At 33.5% G+C, this 20,237-nt stretch overlaps 2 protein-coding genes and 1 pseudogene across 2 annotated transcripts; 2 read left to right on the forward strand and 1 right to left on the reverse strand.

Moving 5' to 3' along the window:
* Window positions 1-343: 343 nt before the first annotated feature.
* On the reverse strand, window positions 344-5,154 carry LOC123222701 (shaggy-related protein kinase epsilon). Its single transcript, XM_044645606.1, has 13 exons — window positions 4,960-5,154; window positions 3,935-4,095; window positions 3,750-3,842; window positions 3,119-3,178; window positions 2,729-3,001; window positions 2,178-2,252; window positions 2,047-2,103; window positions 1,516-1,656; window positions 1,360-1,410; window positions 1,154-1,249; window positions 979-1,062; window positions 684-786; window positions 344-599 (listed from the first exon to the last, which is right to left on the reverse strand). Exons 2-13 carry the CDS (start codon window positions 4,055-4,057, stop codon window positions 517-519), a joined length of 1,239 nt encoding a protein of 412 aa, XP_044501541.1. The 5' UTR covers window positions 4,058-4,095; window positions 4,960-5,154; the 3' UTR covers window positions 344-516.
* A 6,491-nt stretch (window positions 5,155-11,645) lies between these two features.
* Window positions 11,646-14,662, forward strand: LOC123222699 (polygalacturonase At1g48100). The gene is made up of 7 exons (XM_044645605.1): window positions 11,646-11,920; window positions 12,149-12,274; window positions 12,569-12,742; window positions 12,852-12,893; window positions 12,985-13,192; window positions 13,268-13,458; window positions 14,102-14,662. Exons 1-7 carry the CDS (start codon window positions 11,693-11,695, stop codon window positions 14,483-14,485), a joined length of 1,353 nt encoding a protein of 450 aa, XP_044501540.1. The 5' UTR covers window positions 11,646-11,692; the 3' UTR covers window positions 14,486-14,662.
* Window positions 14,663-17,679: 3,017 nt separating this feature from the next.
* LOC123223957 lies at window positions 17,680-20,188 on the forward strand (annotated as a pseudogene).
* Window positions 20,189-20,237: the final 49 nt, after the last annotated feature.

Here is a 20,237-nt window from a genome sequence, read left to right on the forward strand (position 1 = left end):
CAAAAAACAATAAAACCCTTGTTTGAGTTGATATTGCCAAACAAACTCAGTTCGTATCCACTCTTACCAGTTGGGGAACTATGGAACCCTGAACTTGCTAAGTTCCGTCACCACTTTTGTTGGTTAGGAGTTTCTGCATTCAGGCATTCTCTAAATAATTTTGACGTCTAGTAAATGCTTTTATATGGGATTGAATTCGTTTGATTGGCCTCGATACTTTTGGCAAAATGATAATAGTTGTACGTTTGCCCTAGATATATTTCTCTTTTGGACTTGAACTGATCTCTATGTAATTGAGCTTGTATTTGTTTTACAGTTTAATTTTTAAATTTAAATGTTGTCATTTGTGCCTACCGGCAAAGGCTGAAATGCAGCATCCCTTCAACTTTGATCAGTAAAACACCTTTTTGTAGAGTTTTAAAACAAAAAAATGGGTTGTTCCCAAACCTTCAGAGGAAGACAAATGCTGAACAAAAAGATTAATCCATATCTATCAACAATAATATTTGTTATGAACTAGAAACCGAGGAATGGGCATTGCTTGCGAGCATGTTCGGGTACCAGTTTTGATAAAAGCTCTACAGATGATCCTTTTAGTTCTGCAAGCAATGGTATTGTTATTCAGTACGAACGTACTCTACAACTATTTATATACAACAAAAAGAATGTGATAGACACCGAACCTTGTGGCTTAAAGTTGAATAGAGGAGGCAAGGGGCGGCCATTAGGGAGACGTGCATTTGGATCTCGAAGTTCATCAAAAAATGAATGAATACAGGCCTCTAACTGCAAAATACAAATAAAACATGGGATACTCTTAATTGAAATATAAATCACAGCACATACAATTGGGTAACTTCTACTATAGAAACTTGATCATGTAACAAAATCATTAACAGGAGATAATTTGAATGAATTCAATGATCCAATCATTCATTGACATAATGACATTACATGGATCACATAGGAAATACTTACAGCAGTGCATCTTAGATTTGGTGAATACTGGAGGAGTCTTGAGACAAGGTCTACTGCTTCGGGAGGCATGCGCTTGTGGAATACCTGTGCACAGTTGAATCAATCAAGAGATTATTGTCATAAACACATAAGCATGACATAAAGAATATTTCAGAAGAGAAAATAGTATGCTCACCTTGTGCCATGGATGAGCCTTGATTTGTGGAAATTTGAACTCTGTATAGTTTGGATTCATGCACTTGATTTCCTCACGAGTTGGCGTGCCAAGTACCTAAAACCACCAGACATTAACAAGATTCAATTTCCAGAATCCGAAATTTTAATTTTCAAACTTGGAGACAGATATTATGTCCCATTCAAACAAGGCCTTGAAAGATCCACCTTGATAATCTCAACAAGCTGATCAACTCCACTCTCGCCTGGAAAGAGGGGCTACCAAAAAATTGTGGAGTTCCAAAAATGGGAAAAGATACAGCACAGTTAGTTCACTTACTTTTTATACAGAAGGAAATAAATTATTTGAGCTTGTATTAATACCTGTCCAAGAAGCAATTCAGCAAGGACACAACCAACAGACCATATGTCGATTGCAGTAGTGTACTCAGTTGCTCCAAATATGAGTTCAGGTGCTCGATAATAGCGAGAACATATATATGATATGTTTGGCTCGCCTTTGACCTGTTACAAGATGGAGAATTACTACAAGCATTATTTCTCTCAATTATAGTGGAAAAACTTGCAGAATGAAGCATAAGTATTTAGGAATTGCAAAGAGTACGGGGATGAAGAAAAGAAAAAAAAAATTCAGATTACATCCACTCAAGCAACTGAAAATTACATTCAATGCCACACATTTATCATGATTATGAAAGATGGAGGAAAATCAATCTAAAATAATTATGCAATCATAGCCACTGTTCAATACACATTTTCACATTTCATGATTCAAAGCTCAATTTTAACTTAAAAAAGAAAAATGAAAGGAAAAGAAATAAACCACTGTCCTGTCAAATTCACAAATGAAAAGAATTAAAAAAAATTGACATTAACTGGTCAAGAAGACCATACCAGAACTTTTGCACTTCCAAAATCACAGAGCTTCACTTGATGTGTGTGGGGATTAACCTGCAACAACAGATTTTATTAGCAAATAGCATTCAATCATAAAATTGAATGAAAGCTAAGATTTGGATATGAACCAGAAGATTCTGTGGCTTGATGTCCCTGTGGCATACTCCTATACCACCATGGATATAAGCTAAAGCTCTGCAAATCTGCAATATTCAACACTAGTTACATATTATAGCAATTAAAAGATAAAACTAAATATTACTCAACAAAACAGTCTAATGAGAGATGAATGGAAAAAGAAAAAAGTACATATCAGTCATGATACCATGGAACTTCACCTAAAAGGGTAGAAAAAGAATGATAATTGTAGATAAAATCACCATTTACAGAATGCTTCAAATCTACCCAAGTAATTTGCATACCCATTCTTTCTAGGCTTGCATTCATAACATCTAAAGTTACTACCAAACAATATATTGATCTAATGTTTTTAATTTTCAATTTCTCAAATCTCCCTTTCAATTTGAGCAAAGACATAGTTTTTTTTTTTTTTTTAATGACCTGAGCAAAGACATAGTTGACATACAGCATAGTTGACATACAACCAACTGTCATAAGGTTGAGTTAATAAAAAAATATGGCCCAGACTACACTTAGTGAAGAGATAGAATAAATTAACCTGATATGTATAAAGCTTGACATAAATCAGAGGCATTCGTTGGTTTGCCCTACTGTAGTGCTTTGCTACACGATAGACTGTCTCAGGTACATACTCAAGCACCAAATTGAGATAGAGCTCATCCTTGTCAGTTGTTGAAAAAAAACAGTGCTTGAGTGAGACTACATTGGGGTGATCAAGAAGGCGCATGGTCTGTAACTCACGGTTCTTATACCTCTTATCCTGCAAAACCTTCTTGATTGCAACAGTTTCTCCAGTTTCTAGACACTTGGCCTGGATAGAAGGACAGATAGGATATAAAGTTATAACTAGAAAATTATAGTTTTAGAACAAAAGAACAGAAAATCAATCTTTAATGCTAAAGGTGATCATTAGTAATAAAAGTATCACCTGGAATACAATTCCAAATGAGCCCTGTCCAACAACACGTTCTGCCATGTAACTTATTGTCTGAAGGAAAGAAACAGGTGAAATTAACAAACTATGGCATGCACAATGAGAGATCTAATTTTACAGGAAATCATTGGTGACAATAATGCCGCCAATGAATATAGGTTTCCCACTGCATTTCAACCTTCTTAGCAATGAAAGTAATGTCACAAACAGGATGAAGCATTGGCCCATATTAGAGAATGATTAGCATCTCACTAGTTCTTAGGCAAAAATGCCTCATCAGCTAGCTTTTCATATCAGATGCACTCAAACCGATAAATGAATTACATTAGTTATTATCCCAGTATATGCTTTACATATACCATTTTTATAATTATTAGAAGTTTTTAAAGTAAATTTCACATTAAATCAAACTACGAGATCATCTAAGGGATGGCTTAATCATAAAGCATCATTACATATGCATATCTCATTTAGCTTTGAAACAGAATTTGAATTCTCAACAGTTTCACCATGATGGTATTAATCTTCCAAACAGTGTGCAAAACTTTAAAGGAATGAAAGCATAAGTGATAAAAGTTTGTAAATATACGAGTTCATAGCAGCAAAGAAGTTTTGCAGAACCCACCTGTTTGGGTTGACCATTTCTACCACCAATAGTTGTTACAATAATATGCCCGGTTTCTGTTCCATTTCCGTCCACCACAGTTGCTTCCATTTCCTGTCATTGAATAAACATAGAAAAATAAAATAACAGAACAAATGCATACTAGCAAAAGATCATAAATTATCTCCAGATTCGTATAAATGAACCTTTTCAATCTTCTCATCCTTAATCTTCATTTCATTGATCTCCTCTGGGAGCTTATCGACAAGCATTGTATCACCACTTGGTTTTCCAAATCCTGAAGCAGGCGCCATACCAGCAGAAGCCATATCCAGTGTATAAAATAAGAGCACTATGTCTGCAGTCACTAAGAAAAATAAAAATATCAAAGAGAATTAGCTCATAAAAAGTCCATTATCAGGCAAAGGCCCTTTCTTATACATTCTGATAATTGATATGTTGATAAGATGATAAGACATTATTACTCAATCACTTCCAACATATTTTTTGAATCTCAGAATGTAGCATTGGGGCTTACTTGGGATAAAATAATATCTACAGTTCCTTTTCACATCATACAGTAAACACCACTTAAAGTTTTACAGGCGATGTACACGAAAAGAACCTATCATAGCAATATTTCAAACCTCTTTAACAGCACAGTAATGTTCATGTAACACAAAACAAGATTGCACTACAATCTTCAAAACCAGAAGGAAATTCAAGTTATCGACAACACGTAATACAAGCTAAGTTCTCACTTAATAAATACAAACCCAAGTGTTTCTCTAAAGTTATAACTAATAGTGACACAAAGATTCAGAGACAACAATGATTAAGCAAAAGGGTGTTCATAGAAAAAGCAATTCCTGAATTTCTTTGCAACTAATGCACTTACATTCTGAACTCGTAAACTCCACGTCTAAACGTCTAAATCACCAAGCTCATTTCTTTTTTTTTTTTTTCTTTTTCCTCTGTTTTAACCCAAATTTGCTAACTTCACTATTCCAATAAGCCTAAATTTTTTTTGTTTTTCATAGTTTGAACCACATTCCACATAAAGTCATAAACTTGCATAAGCTCAGCAGTTGAATATAAAAAATAAAAAAAAAAACTTAAAACAGAAAACATCCCTAAGAGTTTCTCGCATTTCCCAGCAACCCGAAACTTTATTTTCTTTTCTGAACAACCAAACAGAAAGTTAAAAAAAGAAGCAAGAAAACAAGTTTACCTATGAAGTGAAGTGCAAATATCTCACATTTTGCAAACCGTTCGATCGAAACAAAGCTCAACACAGTCAGAGAAAAAGAAAGAAGAAACAAAGAGAAACTCCACAAACTTTCTTGCAAAAACAAATATAAAATAATATGTACTAAACAATAAATATAAAAATATTAAATGAGGTCTTTGCAGTTTCAGAGAGGTTTCTTACAAGCTTAGACTTAAAAAGAGAAACTTTTAATTTTGTTTTCTCTTTGGATGCTCTGTGTAAGTTTTCTGTTCGAGAAGAGCATAGCGGACCCCAACAGGCTTTTTATCAAATCCACTTCAAAGTTAGTTTTCACGTCCGCTCTAAGTTGTTGGGTTTTGTCACGTGGGTGTCCATGATTGGGCTGTTTTTGGAAATACGTCATGGTGTTGACCAGCTTTTCAGAGGATAAAGAATTGCTACAGTGTGTCGATGTTCATGGGCCTGATAAATTTGGACCGTTGATCGGTTTATCAAGTTAACGAACAATAAGTTGACGTTGATAGCAACAACCAAGAGTAACAAAATCGAAGCGTATGGAAACTTCAAGAACGGTGCCGTTTTGTTTGTTCTGGTTTAGGAAACAGGTCTTTGAGTGCGTCCATCTTTGCTTACACTGGACTGCGATGACTGTTCATAAAATTGCTCTGATAAATTTCATTTTCCAGTTTGCAGAAATCCTCCAGATGAAAATAAAAATGAAAGTTGGACTGAAATGTTCATAAGAAAGTCTGAATTCATTGTCAATAACAAATCACAAGTTAACAACAAACAGGCATGCTAGAACTAGCCATTCGTTTCAGATGATTGTTGTTGTGACGGTTCAGAGGTTCAGATTAGGTGCAAGTTATGAAACAAAGAGAAACTCCACAATCTTTCTTGCTAATACAAACGTATAAATATAATAAATATTATTATTAACCAGTAAAACTCTAATATTCCTGATGTTATTTAAGGGTGGTATTTCCCCTATTGGCTCTAAATGCATCTATGATAGATGGATTCGATCCTATTTGCTTAATTATAAAAAGATAATTAGTGAAAAAGTTATTGATAATTAGACACTTATTTAAATGTTTAAAATAGGGTTAGATTCGAGCTGAGTCAAGCTCGACTCGCAGCCAGTTCGGGCTCGGCTCGATTTATTTATGGCTGACTCGAGTTTGGCTCGAGCTCGACTCAAGCCGAACTCGGCTCGGCTCGAGTTCAGCTCGACTCGTTTACGGCTCAGTTCGACTCGTTTTTTATATCAAAACAATATCGTTTTATATATATATGGATCAAAACGACATCGTTTTATATAAAAAAATTAAAAAAAAAATTTATCGAGTCAGCTCGAGCTCGATCGAGCCGAGCAGAGCCCTGCTCGTTTCGGGCTCGAACCGAGCTTGAGCTCGAGTTGGCTCGGCTCGAGTCCAATCCTAGTTTAAAACTGTCTCCCTAGGAAAAGTTAATGCATTTTTTTACAAAAGAAAAAAAAGATTCTTCTCACATACAACATAAATCATATAAAAACTATGTTTCTTAAGGATTACAATGTTCGAGCAAATGAGATCGTGAAAATGACTAATGTTAGCATCTCTTATTATATTCGTATTACTTTTGTCATAAGATTGAAACTGGATACACATTTATGTTTATAAAATTTTATAGAAAAATTTATGACATGCTTAAATTTTTTAACACCACCAAACCAAGAAAAGTCGTTAGTATGTTTGAGCGACGTATTAACTGAGGATGATGTGCATTGGGCGGCCATATTTAATATCCTTTGGGTGTGAGTCAAATTTGTTGACGGTGGAGAGTGGTGCAAAATACTATTAAAACCCCCCATCCTTTGTAATTTGAGACATACACTTCACTCCTGTTCAAAAAAGTTTGCACAATCTTGGGGGTGATTCAATATTTTTATTTTTCTATTTGTAATCTTTAATTATTCAAATACATTCACCAAACGAAGAAAGCAGCTAATATGCTTGAGCAACGTATCAATTGAAGACAATGTACATTTAATGTTTTAGAATACCATATTTAACATCTTTGAGTGTAAGTCCATTTTGTTAACAGTGAAAGACGGTGCAAAAGAAAGAGAGATTTCTCCCAAGCTTAGACTTAACGCTCCGTCTGATTTTATTAATCAAGCAGAGCAGGAACCGACCTCGGTTGTTGAGTGTTGTCACGTGGCGGTCAGCGGTTGATAAATTTGGACTTAGTCACGGTGTTGACTAGCTTTACAGACAAGAATAGCTACTGTATGTCAATGTTTAGTGGCTTAATATATTTAAACCGTTGGATTGGTTTACCAATTTTTAGTGCAGTGTAATGAACAAGCATTGGACGTTGATTACGATCACCAAAAGTAACTGCATCGGAGCGTATATATACCTGAACATTTTTGCAATCGAGCTGTTGGCTTGGAATTCTAATGCCAGGTGTAATACAATGATAGGTGGTGTAGTCAAGAATGATATGGTTTAGTTTTGCTCCGGTATTTGGAAACTTACATTTTATGTAGTCCACGTGAGACTAAATCCAAAGTGACAAGATATACATATATATATATCCAGGCATATAAATTAGGAGTAACCCAAGTTTTAAGTGAACATAAATACATATTTATAGAGTTTAAACAGTTATTTATAATTTAATTTTTGTTAAAAATTTTAATAAGATTAATAATAAAATCGTTATTTATTAAAAATAATTAAAAAATTAAAATTTTATTATATTTCCTTTTCAGAATTAAAAATTTTATTAATTTTTCCCTTAAATCTTTAGATTTTTTTTTAACGACACAGAGCATAGCCATCTGAAAACATGCAGGGGAGCCATTTTCGTGGTAACTGATAAATGGACACAAGAGAAAGGAAACAAGATGATAATAGAGAAAAGGACTGGAAGAGAAGAAATTGAGATAATTACAAACATCCACAGATAACCACAAAATAGACTATATACACTCCTTGAAGGACTTGAATCTTCAAAGAAAGGTAAAACTAGAGAGAAAAGAACAGAAAATAAAAATATAGAAAGTAATATTGTAAAAAATACGTTTGATTTTCTCACTTTACTTCTGTTAGGGTTACATTATTTTTTATAGAATTCGAAGAACACAAGATAAAAATGGTGACACACGCTAGAAATCATCACAGCTGTTAAAGCAAAGCACACCATCGGCATAAACATTTTAAAACAAAAACTCACTGTAGATAGATTCATCTAGAGCCCCAGATCTTGGTTCACAATGAGATAACCTAAGGGGAAGGAAGACAATCTCAATTCTTTTAAAGCAATATGGATTGACTGTTGGAAACGTTTTTATAAAGCCATCGTCAACGCCAATACGGCATCGTTCCTCCGAATTAAGTGATGTGTTTTAATGCTTAATTAACAGAAAATGTTAACCCCAACTTCTTCTGTTTAACTCTAACTACTACATAATTTACACAACACAAAAGTCAGCCACATAGGTTTAGGTTTGACTGCAGTGATCCATTCTGTGGCATTCCTAGCAGTTTGTTTGTAAGTTTTTGATCAGCAAGTTTTGTGTTCAGTGATGAAAAGTTCTATTGAATATGGGGCCCTGTATGATTAATGATTAATCTAATCTTTTCCAATTAAAATAATACGTTAATTATACCTACAAGCAACACGGTCCTTACAGTACTTGTTTAATTACAAATCACATAATTTTAATATTTTATTAGTTTTTTTAATCCTTTTTTTTTTCCTGCAATATATCATATTATACATCTATTAAAATCATAACATTAGCTTACTCATATTATAACTCTATTATTTTCTAAAGTTAACAAATGAGTACTCCATGATCTTATATAAATTCTAACAATATGAGCAAGTGACAGGCAGAGGGGATGTCAAGGAGGGTCTTGATTTTTCGAAAAACCTTACAAATTTAAATAAAATTTACATTATATCTTTCGCGTATATTTTAATTGATATATCTTTCTTTCCATTTTGAAAAACTTAATGTTCTACTCTTACTAATTTTATTTGTGGCTCAAGTTCGATTTGAATAAAAAATAATTTGATTCAACTCAAATTTAATTTAAGGTTATGACTTCAATTGATAGCTCGAATTTGTAGCTCAAATTTATGGTTATAGTTTATAACTCATTTACAAAACAATATCATTTTTTCATTATTTAAGTAAAATGAAATCAATTTATCAATGAGTCATTAATTTGAATTATGAATCCACACCACTAATTTGGGTCATGAATTCAAACCAAACTTCAATAATAAATTTAAACTACAAATTTGAGCTATGAATTCGATTCAAATTCAAATTGAACATCTCTAATTCAAGTTCAATATTTTCGAGCTCGAGCTTTAGAGTGTTTAGCTTGTCAAACTCGTTAGCTAAAAATTTTGATATAAAATAATATTGTTTTAACTAATATGTTTAAAACGATATCGTTTTAATAACGAACTAGTTAAAAACTTGAACTTGAATCGAGTTCAAATCGAATACCAACTTGAAATGAGTCAAGTTCGAGTTTATTTGCAATGAGCTTTTGAGCTCAAGTTTAATTATATATAAATGAATCAAATTTAAACTTAAACTCAGTTCGAATCTACCCATAGCCTGTATTAAATAAACAAATGGCTTAAGTTTAAGCTTTGGAGAAGTACACTACACAAGGATAATAGTGAAACACATAAAAGTAATAATAAAATACATATACGTTGAGAGTTGATCATAAACTCAGAGTCACATGTCTAACAGGAAGACTCAATTTGTTCAGAAACAATGAATTTGTTGAATTTAAGGCTACGAACTTTATGTTGATTTCTCTCTTTTATTTTATTTTTTAATAATTATATATTTTCTACATATTGTAGCGTCAGAAAATAACAAACATGGCATATTCCCGCAATTATAGAGATTAAATTCATGCATTATCAAACCTTACGTATTCTCCGAGTCATTATCTGAAAAATAAAATAATATTATATTATTATTAAAAATAAAAAAGTAATCATAATAATAAATTATCTGAAAAATTATTGAGTATAAATTTATTATTATATTTGATAAAACTGATAAATATAAATAATCATTATATTTGGTTGAAAATAATAAAAGAAGAATAATATATTATTTTATTTATTTTATGAAAGATTAAAATTGAGAATATTTTTATTTTAAAATTTTAATAAATAAATATTTATAATGAAAATATTATTAAAATTTTTTAAATTAAGCAATATAATAAAAATAATAAAAGATTTATTATTAAAATAATATAATGGTATTTTCTTTTAGAATTGACTTAAAGAAGGGTGTGAAAAGGGTTACAGTATATGCATGAATGTAAGTTTTTCTTTTTGCCTTTCCCCTCTTTTTTGGTATAAAAGTATAATATTTATGTCACGATGACCCTTTTTATAACCTAAAATGTCAAATTTATGACATAAAAAGAAATATCATAAATGACATAATAAAATGGTGTTTTCTTTTAAAATTGACTTAAAGGAAGGTGTGAAAAGGGTTACAGTATATGCATGAATGCAAGTTTTTCTTTTTGTCGTTTTTTTTTTTTTTTGGTATAAAAGTATAATATTTATGTCACGGTGACTCTTTTATAGCCTAAAATGTCAAATTCATGACATAAAATATGATGCTAATTATATAAATTACTGCAGCATCACGTTATATATAGAAATCTGGAGTTACAGTAGACGAAGAATTTAAGACAATCCCTTAAGACAAGGCATGATATCTGGGTAACTGATTTAACGGTTTTCTCTAAATAACAACAATGTTGACACTGTCACAATCATGGAAAAAAACAATAAGCAAGGTAGCCTAAAATCTAAGTTAGGATGCGGCTCATGTTCTGATTAATCCCATTTGTCATCCATCTCTTTCACTTATACTATTTGAAGTTACATTTTCCGAGTTTATGCCATGTCCTTAGCCGCTTTTAATGGCTTTTCAACTTTATATCTGATGCTTTTTACAGCATTTGTTTTCTACGGAATGAACATTAATTTAGGGTAAATTATTTAAGATTTTAAGATTTGGTCACATGACTTTGTTTATTTTCTTAAGTTATTGTGAAGGCATGACTTTGGATGACATTTTGTTCCAGGACAAGCTGTTTGTTTGATTTTATGTGATCTTCTTGTTTGTTCTATCTGTCAACAGTTTCCAAGTGTGATGCAAATCTTGTGTAGAAAGGTATATCATTTGTTTGTGTTAGGCGAATCACGCCTTTCTTAATTAATTACGCTTAAGGAATGAGTGAAGAATTTAGGAACTTAATTAATTACGTTTATGATTTATCCAACACGTCGTCGTCGGGTCATTAGTGCATGTTAATTTTCTCTTTTGAGGGTCAATAATCTTAGTCATAACTAGGGCAATTCCTGCAAGTAACGCGGCTGAATTATGCATGACTAAAATGTTAATTAAGACAACCAAGTACGACATGGAAAATTTTCCACAAAACGAAACGTAAGAGAACATGGGTAACGTTACTAATTTGTTTTCATCAAATATTAATTTGTTTGAAAAGAATTTTATGTTTATGAACATGGATAAGTGAGTTTATTTTTGGAATTTCAATACCAACAGTGAACTTGAGCTGCGAGTTTGCCTATATATTAACCCACTTATTTCTTCTTCACTGGACATCCCAAATTCAAGTCTCTCTCTCTGTTTCTCTTACTATCTTTCTCTATACATATGATGGAAATGTGTAGTTTTAAGAGCCTTGCATTGGCCATTCTTATTGCGTTGTTTGTTTGGTCCTCAAGCTTTGAAACACTATGCAGTGGTAGAGAAATGAAGGTCAGATATACACCAGACTCTATGTATAATTCTTACCAGCCATACGAAAGTGTGATGACAACCGCCAGTTTTAACGTTCTAAACTTTGGTGCTAAAGGTGATGGTCAAACTGATGACACAAAGGTGATAATCTCAACTCAAACCTCTAAATAATTTTGCATTTCATTAGTTTTAGAGAATACATTTCTGCGCCACCAAGCTGCATGCTTAAGTTGTTGTGTTGAAGATTTAAACATGCATGCACGGAGGTGATGAAATTGAACACAGTTTGTGTTGTGGTTAAGAGCCTCTTGAGAACCTGGGCAGCAGAAAATGACAATGAAAGTAATTATTGTTATATGCAAATTGCAGGCATTCGGAGAGGCTTGGGAAGCGGCTTGTAAAGTTGAAGCTTCAATAATGGTGGTTCCAAATGGTGTATTCCTTGTTGGACCCATTACCTTCGGGCCTGATTGTCAACCAAATATTGTATTTCAGGTAATTAAGGGAGGGCAGTTGGGTAATCAAACAGTGATAATTGACCCAAGGATACTCTCAATCATTGACAAATTTGCTTTTCTTGGTTTGATTTTTTAAACCTGAAATGAAACCTTTCATTTCATGGTGTCTACATAGACTTTGTGAAATGTATTCTCTCATTTGACCACTGAAAAGAAGTAACTTTCAAAATTTACTATTCTATTCAAATGACTCAAGACAGGTGGTTATCTTTGAGCCAATCCTATATTTTGTTCACTGATGTAATAATTACTGGTCTAAACTGTGATGCAGTTGGATGGGAAGATTATAGCTCCAACAAGCTCTAATGCTTGGGGTTCAGGCCTCTTACAGTGGCTAGAATTCAAGAACCTTAAAGGCATTACAGTAAAAGGTGCAGGTATCATCGACGGACAAGGCTCAGTCTGGTGGAATGACTTGGCCAAATACCTTCCAACGGATGCTTCAGTAAGAGGCTTAAACAACACAACTTTTATATTCATTAAATGAGCAATTTTCTCTCACATTTGGGCCAAAACCAGTCATGCATTCACACTAATGAAACAATTTCTGGCAGATGAGCTATGAAGATTCAAAGATGCCCAGCACCAAGCCAACGGTGATTATCGTATCTTAAACTAATGAAAATCTGCCAAAAAACTTTTGAGATCAAGAATTTACTTATGTTCAAGATGGCTCTGTGCGTGCAGGTACTTAGATTTTATGGAAGTGAAGGCGTTACAGTCACGGGCATAACTATTCAAAACAGCCCTCAAACCCACCTCAAATTTGATACCTGCAAAACTGTTCAGGTTTCCAGTTTCACAACTTCATCTCCAGGCGACAGCCCCAACACTGATGGAATCCACGTTCAAAACTCCCAAGATGTGCTAATTTATAGCAGCAATCTTGCTTGTGGTAATTCTAAAACTCAAACAAGCTTCAGATTTTTACTAATTGCAAACTAAACTCAGTTACTTATGCATTCCTCAGGAGATGATTGTGTATCTATACAAGCTGGATGTTCAAATATATACATTCACGACGTGAAATGTGGACCTGGACATGGAATTAGCATCGGAGGGCTAGGAAAGGACGGCTCCAAAGCTTGTGTTTCAAACATTACTGTTCGAAATGTCGCAATGCAGAATACATTAACTGGTGTCAGAATCAAGACATGGCAGGTAAAAACAACTAATCGTCACCTAAATTTTCTCCTAAAATGGTGCATGAAGGGTTAATTAGACAAATTAATACATAATATTCATATAATTAATCAATTAAACCACAATAAAATTTTTTAAAAACACATGAAATTAGAAGATTTAAAGATTCAAACAAATCTGATACACTATAATTGACGAAAAATCAATTTTGAATCCGATCGATTATTGATATAGTAAAATTACTTTTCCTTTCCCACGTGCTTCCAACATGATGACATTTCAATGGATAATGATTGTGTAAGTAACGAGAAAAGCAACCTAATCCCCTTTTATAATAGTTTATTGGATTTTCCATTAAAAGTCTAATAAACTTAATAACTCACATTTGCATAATTGATTCATCTTAACCAAGATTTTATTTAAGAAGTGTATGAATTATTCAACAAAATTGATTACAGTATGACCATAAAAGAAATTTCACTGAACTATACATTTACCTGAATTTTATTAAATTTAAACAATATCGATATTTGCCCACGAGTTCGGAAAATTTTCTAACGGTACATTCATGAAAAACATTAAATCTGTTTAGAAATCTGCAACCCATGTTTTCTTCCCAGCTTGAGCCCCTCTGAGTCTTTCTATTGTTGCTAACTTGCAGGGAGGCTCAGGTTCTGTACAACAAGTAATGTTCTCAAACATTCAAGTCTCTGACGTCAAAACTCCAATCATGATTGATCAATTTTACTGTGACAAGGGCAAATGCCAGAATAAAAGTTCTGCAGTGTCTATATCAGATATAAACTATGTAAATATCCAAGGAACCTATACACAAACGCCTGTGTACTTTGCTTGCAGTGACAGTTTGCCATGCACTGGTGTATCTCTAACCACCATAGCACTAAAACCATCTGAGGGATACCAACAACCATTCTGCTGGGAAGCATATGGAGAGCTGAAAACAAGCACTGAACCTCCAATCAGCTGTTTGAAGACTGGAGCACCATCAAAATCCAATGTTCCTTACAGTAGAGACTCTTGCTAGAATCAGCCTAGCTTTACTATTCGTAGTAGCGTATGTTTGTGTCAAATATGTGTAACTGGCAGATCATAGCAGTGCACAGGAACTTTTGTTAGGGATTCAGCAGTTCCTATAGCAGCAAGCAGTTCAACAATATTGTAATATTTTGAATGCATAATACAGATTACAGAAGGTTTCGTATGTTCTTTTCATGGAAGTATATGTAAAATCAAGTTAACCGAATCCATTATCAGACGAAATGATATAAAACAACACAGCGATGCTAAGGATTTAATATTATTTTCTTATTTCCTTTCCTTTTCCTAGTTAAAACTTGGGCTAAGAGGCCTAGGTTATTGTTGTTTCTTGGACTTGAACACAATTAATAATAAAGGTACTTTCTTTCCTATGGATAAATAAAGAAGAAGGATTTCACTCTCTAGTAATGTCTCTTTTCTTTTCTTTTTTCTTTTTTCTATTTGTCAAATCCCCATTACAGAATGTCAAATACCAATTGATTTCTTTGAATGTTACAGAGCACCGGAAATCCATGGAAGAATAATCTGTCCACTAAAAACCATCAAAGGTTTGCATCACAATTCCGCCAAAAAACAATCAAGCGTTTGCAACACACTCATGGCCTGACATGGAAACGAATAAATGTAGCAAAAGTTAAATTGATGAGTAAATTGTATAAAAAGCATGCAACCTATTTTTGCCACATAAACATACACACGAGACAAGGAGCACAAACAGAATGTTGCTACTTCTGTGGATGCTAAAAGTATGTGTAATAACATAATCTGGTATTGATAACTTGTAATTCGTTATTAATGTGTTGCCTAGCAAGTTCTTGTATGCAAAATTTTCAGCATCATATATAAGCTCAGTTATCCTATCCTTATATGAAGCCTGAAATATTAAATATGTTAATGATTTTCCAAAACCAACTATAGCTTTCCTTGTTCTGCATACTTCTACCCTTTCAGGGCTTGGGAACCCAGTGGTCTCTTCATATTTCTTTTTCCAAATCCTGGAAATTTTACATCAGCGTTAGACAAGAATACATGCGTATGTTGACCTTTAACAGTCAGGACAACGCACAGCACATAGTGTCTTCACTTAATATCCTATGGTGAAATGAAAAAAACAAAAATCTCTACAAATGAACTGATTATACCTATTGTCAACAAAAAACTTCTAAATTCATCAACAGACTTGGTCATGCTTTAGTGTTAGGCTAAAACTTTTTGAGTGGTGCATATCTGAGACCAACAGCTTAGTTTGGTGTTTCACAGCGCATTGGGGTGAAATCTTGCACATATTCCCATTTTACAAATACTGGTTTATCAAGTTTCACTTGTTCCCTTTGATGTTTTACTTTGTAAACCAAGCCACACAAACATACACAACCTCTTTGGCAGACCTGTTCAAAGTTTTTGCTAATCATCTATGCATGATTTTGCAAATTGTTTAATTAACATTCATTTGTGTGTGCACACGAGAGAGAGATCAGTGTCCATATCACACAATTAAAACAATCTTTTCTTTCTTGATGAATCTGCAACCTCAACAGCAAAACTGATCCACGTGAAGTTAACAATTCATCAATGGAAGTAAATCCTTTCTAAAAGTGAGAGAGATGGGAATACTTTGATAATTTATTAACTATAATATCACTGTTTCCAGCCTCCAAAAAGATTCAGGAAACTGCTATTGAGATTAGAGCTTTCAGCCTTGAAAAAGAATTTAGTAATTGTCTCTGTCCACTGCTTGCCTATTTTAGACAATGGATATAGTTTCCGAGAAGTGAGAAAGCACAGTTCAACTTTTTTTTTTCCAGGAACAATCTTGTTTTCATACACTAGTGCAAAATAAGACCAAGTCAGAAAAATAGAAAATTTTCTTATCTGATCAGAGAACACAACAACTATAGTCATGATTCTGCTCACCTGTAACTGGACATGAATACTGTAAAGAACCTCTTCAGTCATTCTATCAAAGAAAAAATTCCCTGCACATTAATATGAGATTTTAGCAGAAAGAAGTCATTCATGGGCCTGAAATGTACTGATGAAATTTTGGACATTTGAGCAGACCAATGCAAGACAAGAAGTAGGAAATGCAAAGATGTGTAGCCCTTCAGATTATCTATATGAAACATACTTTGCAACTGAAGAGAAGAATAATATAATAATGAAATCAACTTTTCATCATTCAATTTACAACATAAGCAGGAGAATACAAACCAAGGTTATGAGACATATACACAAACGTTCTATTACATATGTTGGGACAAATTTGTTCATTCTTAAACAGAAAGTTAATATATCAAATTAATGTTCACAGAACTCCACATGGTCAAACTCATGCTGAAATACCCTTGCAAGAAGACCGGACTAATTGACTGAAAACCTAGCACCATTAATGTTCTGAGCATCAATCTTTACAGATTCTGGTTTCTGCATATAAAAAATGAGAAACATTATAATTGTCTTAAGAATAATTCAAAACAACAAAAACAGCCCTGTTCGCCCAGAAAGTATACGTAGCTAACAAAAGGAGTTGGTCATTTCAGTTGAGCTTGTTCTGTTGAATACCAGACCTTGCCACTACAACAGTAAGAAAATAAACAGAAACATTGAGTAGGATAAGTAAAACATTTCCAAAATTTGAAAAAAAAAAAAAGCGACTTTAGCTTTTGATCTGCTTCATTTTCAAACCAGGACAAGAGAAAAGGGGAAAATGGGAGAAAACAAAATATCCACACACTATAATAAGCAGATTGTGGGTATATCACTGTTTCCAGCCGCCAAAATAATATCACAGCTCGAAGACGCCGTCAATTTCAGTAAGTATTTTCCTGCGATTCTGGCTGACTTCAGACGTAGAAATTTGCTTGGAATTAAAATTCAATAAAACCGTTACAATTGCAGAAGTTCACTAATCCAAGTTACCTTCTAAACTTACATTCATGAGCTGTTTGTTGACTAGGGAATTTATAATTTCAGAAGGCCGGCCGTTCGAGATGTGGCTTGACATTTTTTTAACTTCGAGGAATGGTCAACTTATGAGGAAAATTTTTATTTACGCCCCAAAATATGGTCAAACAATTTATTGCTTCCACATTAAGATAGATCCATTGATGTGTTGATTGCAAGATTTAAGCAGATTTGTTTATTTGGGTTGGATTACAAGCGGTTCGAGGGAAAGCAGAGATGGGTTTGAGTTTCACAAAGCTGTTAGGCCGTCTTTTTTGTAAGCAGGAGATAAGAGTTGTGATGATGGGACTTGATATGGCCGGTAAAACCACCATCTTGTACAAACTTAAGCTTGGACAGGTCATCTCTACCGTCGCTACCGTCGGTCAGTACTCAGTTCACTTTAATTTCCAAATTCTTACTCTCAGATGCCCTCTTTTTTGTATACATTTTAATCCATGTGATGCCTTTTATGCCTGATTGTTTTGGGGGTGAATTTTAATTTGCATCCCATTAGGTTTGGTCTATTTACAGGGCTACATTTTGGTTTAGGAATTAAGCACAGTGATCTTTCCTTGCAGAGAGGTCTCCTTCAATTTCAAGGGAGTTAAATATGTTTGGTAAATTTTGAAAAAAATCAGAACTAATGATGTTCAAACGTTTCTTGGCAAAACTAAGAGCACGAGATTTTTTTTTTTTTTTTTTGAGGTTGTTTAATATGTTGATTATGCTTTCATTTCTCTTAGAGAATTGTTCATGGGAATTCGATCTTGTGTATATTTGAGTTGTAAATTCCGCTGGATATATCAGAAAGACCTCATGTGTAAGTTTGCATATATATTCCTGAATGTACAGGTTAGTTTATATCTTTGTTTTTCTGCGGCACAGGTATAAGTATTTAAACTTTGTCATGGCATTATGAACTTTATACAAATAGCGATCCTAAAAAAAAAGTAATACATCTTGTTTCCATTTTAAATGTTCTGGGGTGTCTTTTTCAATTTTAGATGTTAGATTTTCTGTGATTAGTGAAGGAAAATTACCTTCCTTCTTTTTAGAGAGGATTTGTTCCTTAGTGTTGTTCTTTGGGTTAGATGAACTGATGTTTGGTGGTCTTTTCATCAATATATCGGCTATATGTGATAGTGAATGGAGAGGAACTGTTGGCTGCAGGATTTAATGTGGAGACGGTGGAATACAAGAACATCAGCTTCTCTGTTATGGATGTTGGAGGTCAAGGCAGGGTTAGGGCATGGATATCTCAAAAATGTAATCTTGGAAGGATATACAAAAATAGTTTGATCTATACTGCATGTTTGGAAGTGCTTGTGTCTTTCGTTTTGTAATTTTGCCTCATATCTTCTCTAGTTCATTGATATTAGAACTGCAATTTATTTAGCTGAAAAATATGTGGAATAATATGAAGGTTGTGTTGAAGAGCTTATGTTTTGTTCTAGTTTACATTGATTGTTGTCAGGGTACTGCAGAATCTGAGGGTTTTTTTTTTTTTTTTTGCTACATATGACATCATATAATAGTTTTTATGTTTTTTTTATTTTTTGGGTTTTAAATTCTATTTTATTATAACTAAACATGCAACCAATGTTATTTTCCTTGAAATGCAGACCCGTCCATTGTGGAGGTTATATTTCCACAGGGGCTCAGTGCCTTATTTTTGTCATAGATAGCAATGACAGGGATAGATTTGATGATGCAAGGAATGAATTACTGCTGATGTTGCAAGAGGTATACCAACCATTATTTTTCTCTCTGAATGTTCTGGGTTTTTTATGTTCTTCCTATCTTCATGTTTATGGTGGCTTCTCATATTATCAAAGTAGCTGTTACTTTCTTGTTTTGTTATAAAATTCTTACTTTTCAACATTTTTGTTATTCTTACTTCGGATGTTTAATATTTTATTGTTAGTTTCTTTTTGTGTCCTTAGGGTCCTATCTATATAGCTTCTCACTGATTTTTGAGCATGATGAAAAGGATAAACTTCAGAAATTCTTTTGCTGAAATTTCTGTTAACACAATATACTATTCTTTACATGGTTTCAGGATGAATTAAGAGATGCTGTATTGCTAGTATTTGCCAATAAACAAGATCTTCCAAATGCAATGAATACCACAGAGATAACTGACAAGCTTGGTCTTCATTCTCTTGGTCAGCGGCGGTGGTAAAATTCCTTTTTGGCTTTGAGTGTTTTTCAGTTTCTCAAATTACGTAAGTGTTCTCAGGAAACATGCCCTCAGTTTTCATCTTTTAACATGATGTTGATAGTCTATTACAGGCATATTCAGAGCACATCTGCAATCTCCGGAGAGGGCCTTCATGAGGGGCTAGATTGGCTCTGCACGACATTGCCAGGAGACAGATAATAAACACATGATCAAAAGTAAAATAGGTAACAAGAACTGAAAAATAATGCATATTTTCTGGGTGATCGCCCTGATAGAGAGCTTGTTAATATTATAAAACATACAAGTATATAATGATTTTTCTGCTCTGCAGGCAGAGGGGAGTTCAAGATTTTACTTCATCCATGTGAATTTCGTTGTGAATCCCAGTTCCAAATAGGATGTTCTCCCTCTTGTCTGGTTACTTCAGCCATTAACATATGTATTATGAAATAAATTTCTCGTGTATATGGTGTACTGTATAGTTGTTCTGGATCTGGAGCTTAAAAGTTTCTGTAATTCATTGTGGATCACTAAGAACTATTGAATTTGCTCATGGAGCTACTATTTAGACTGGAATAATGGATGATTATACAGTACTGTGTATATAACA

This window comes from Mangifera indica, chromosome 8 (genome assembly GCF_011075055.1).
Source record: "Mangifera indica cultivar Alphonso chromosome 8, CATAS_Mindica_2.1, whole genome shotgun sequence".
Taxonomy (NCBI): domain Eukaryota; kingdom Viridiplantae; phylum Streptophyta; class Magnoliopsida; order Sapindales; family Anacardiaceae; genus Mangifera; species Mangifera indica.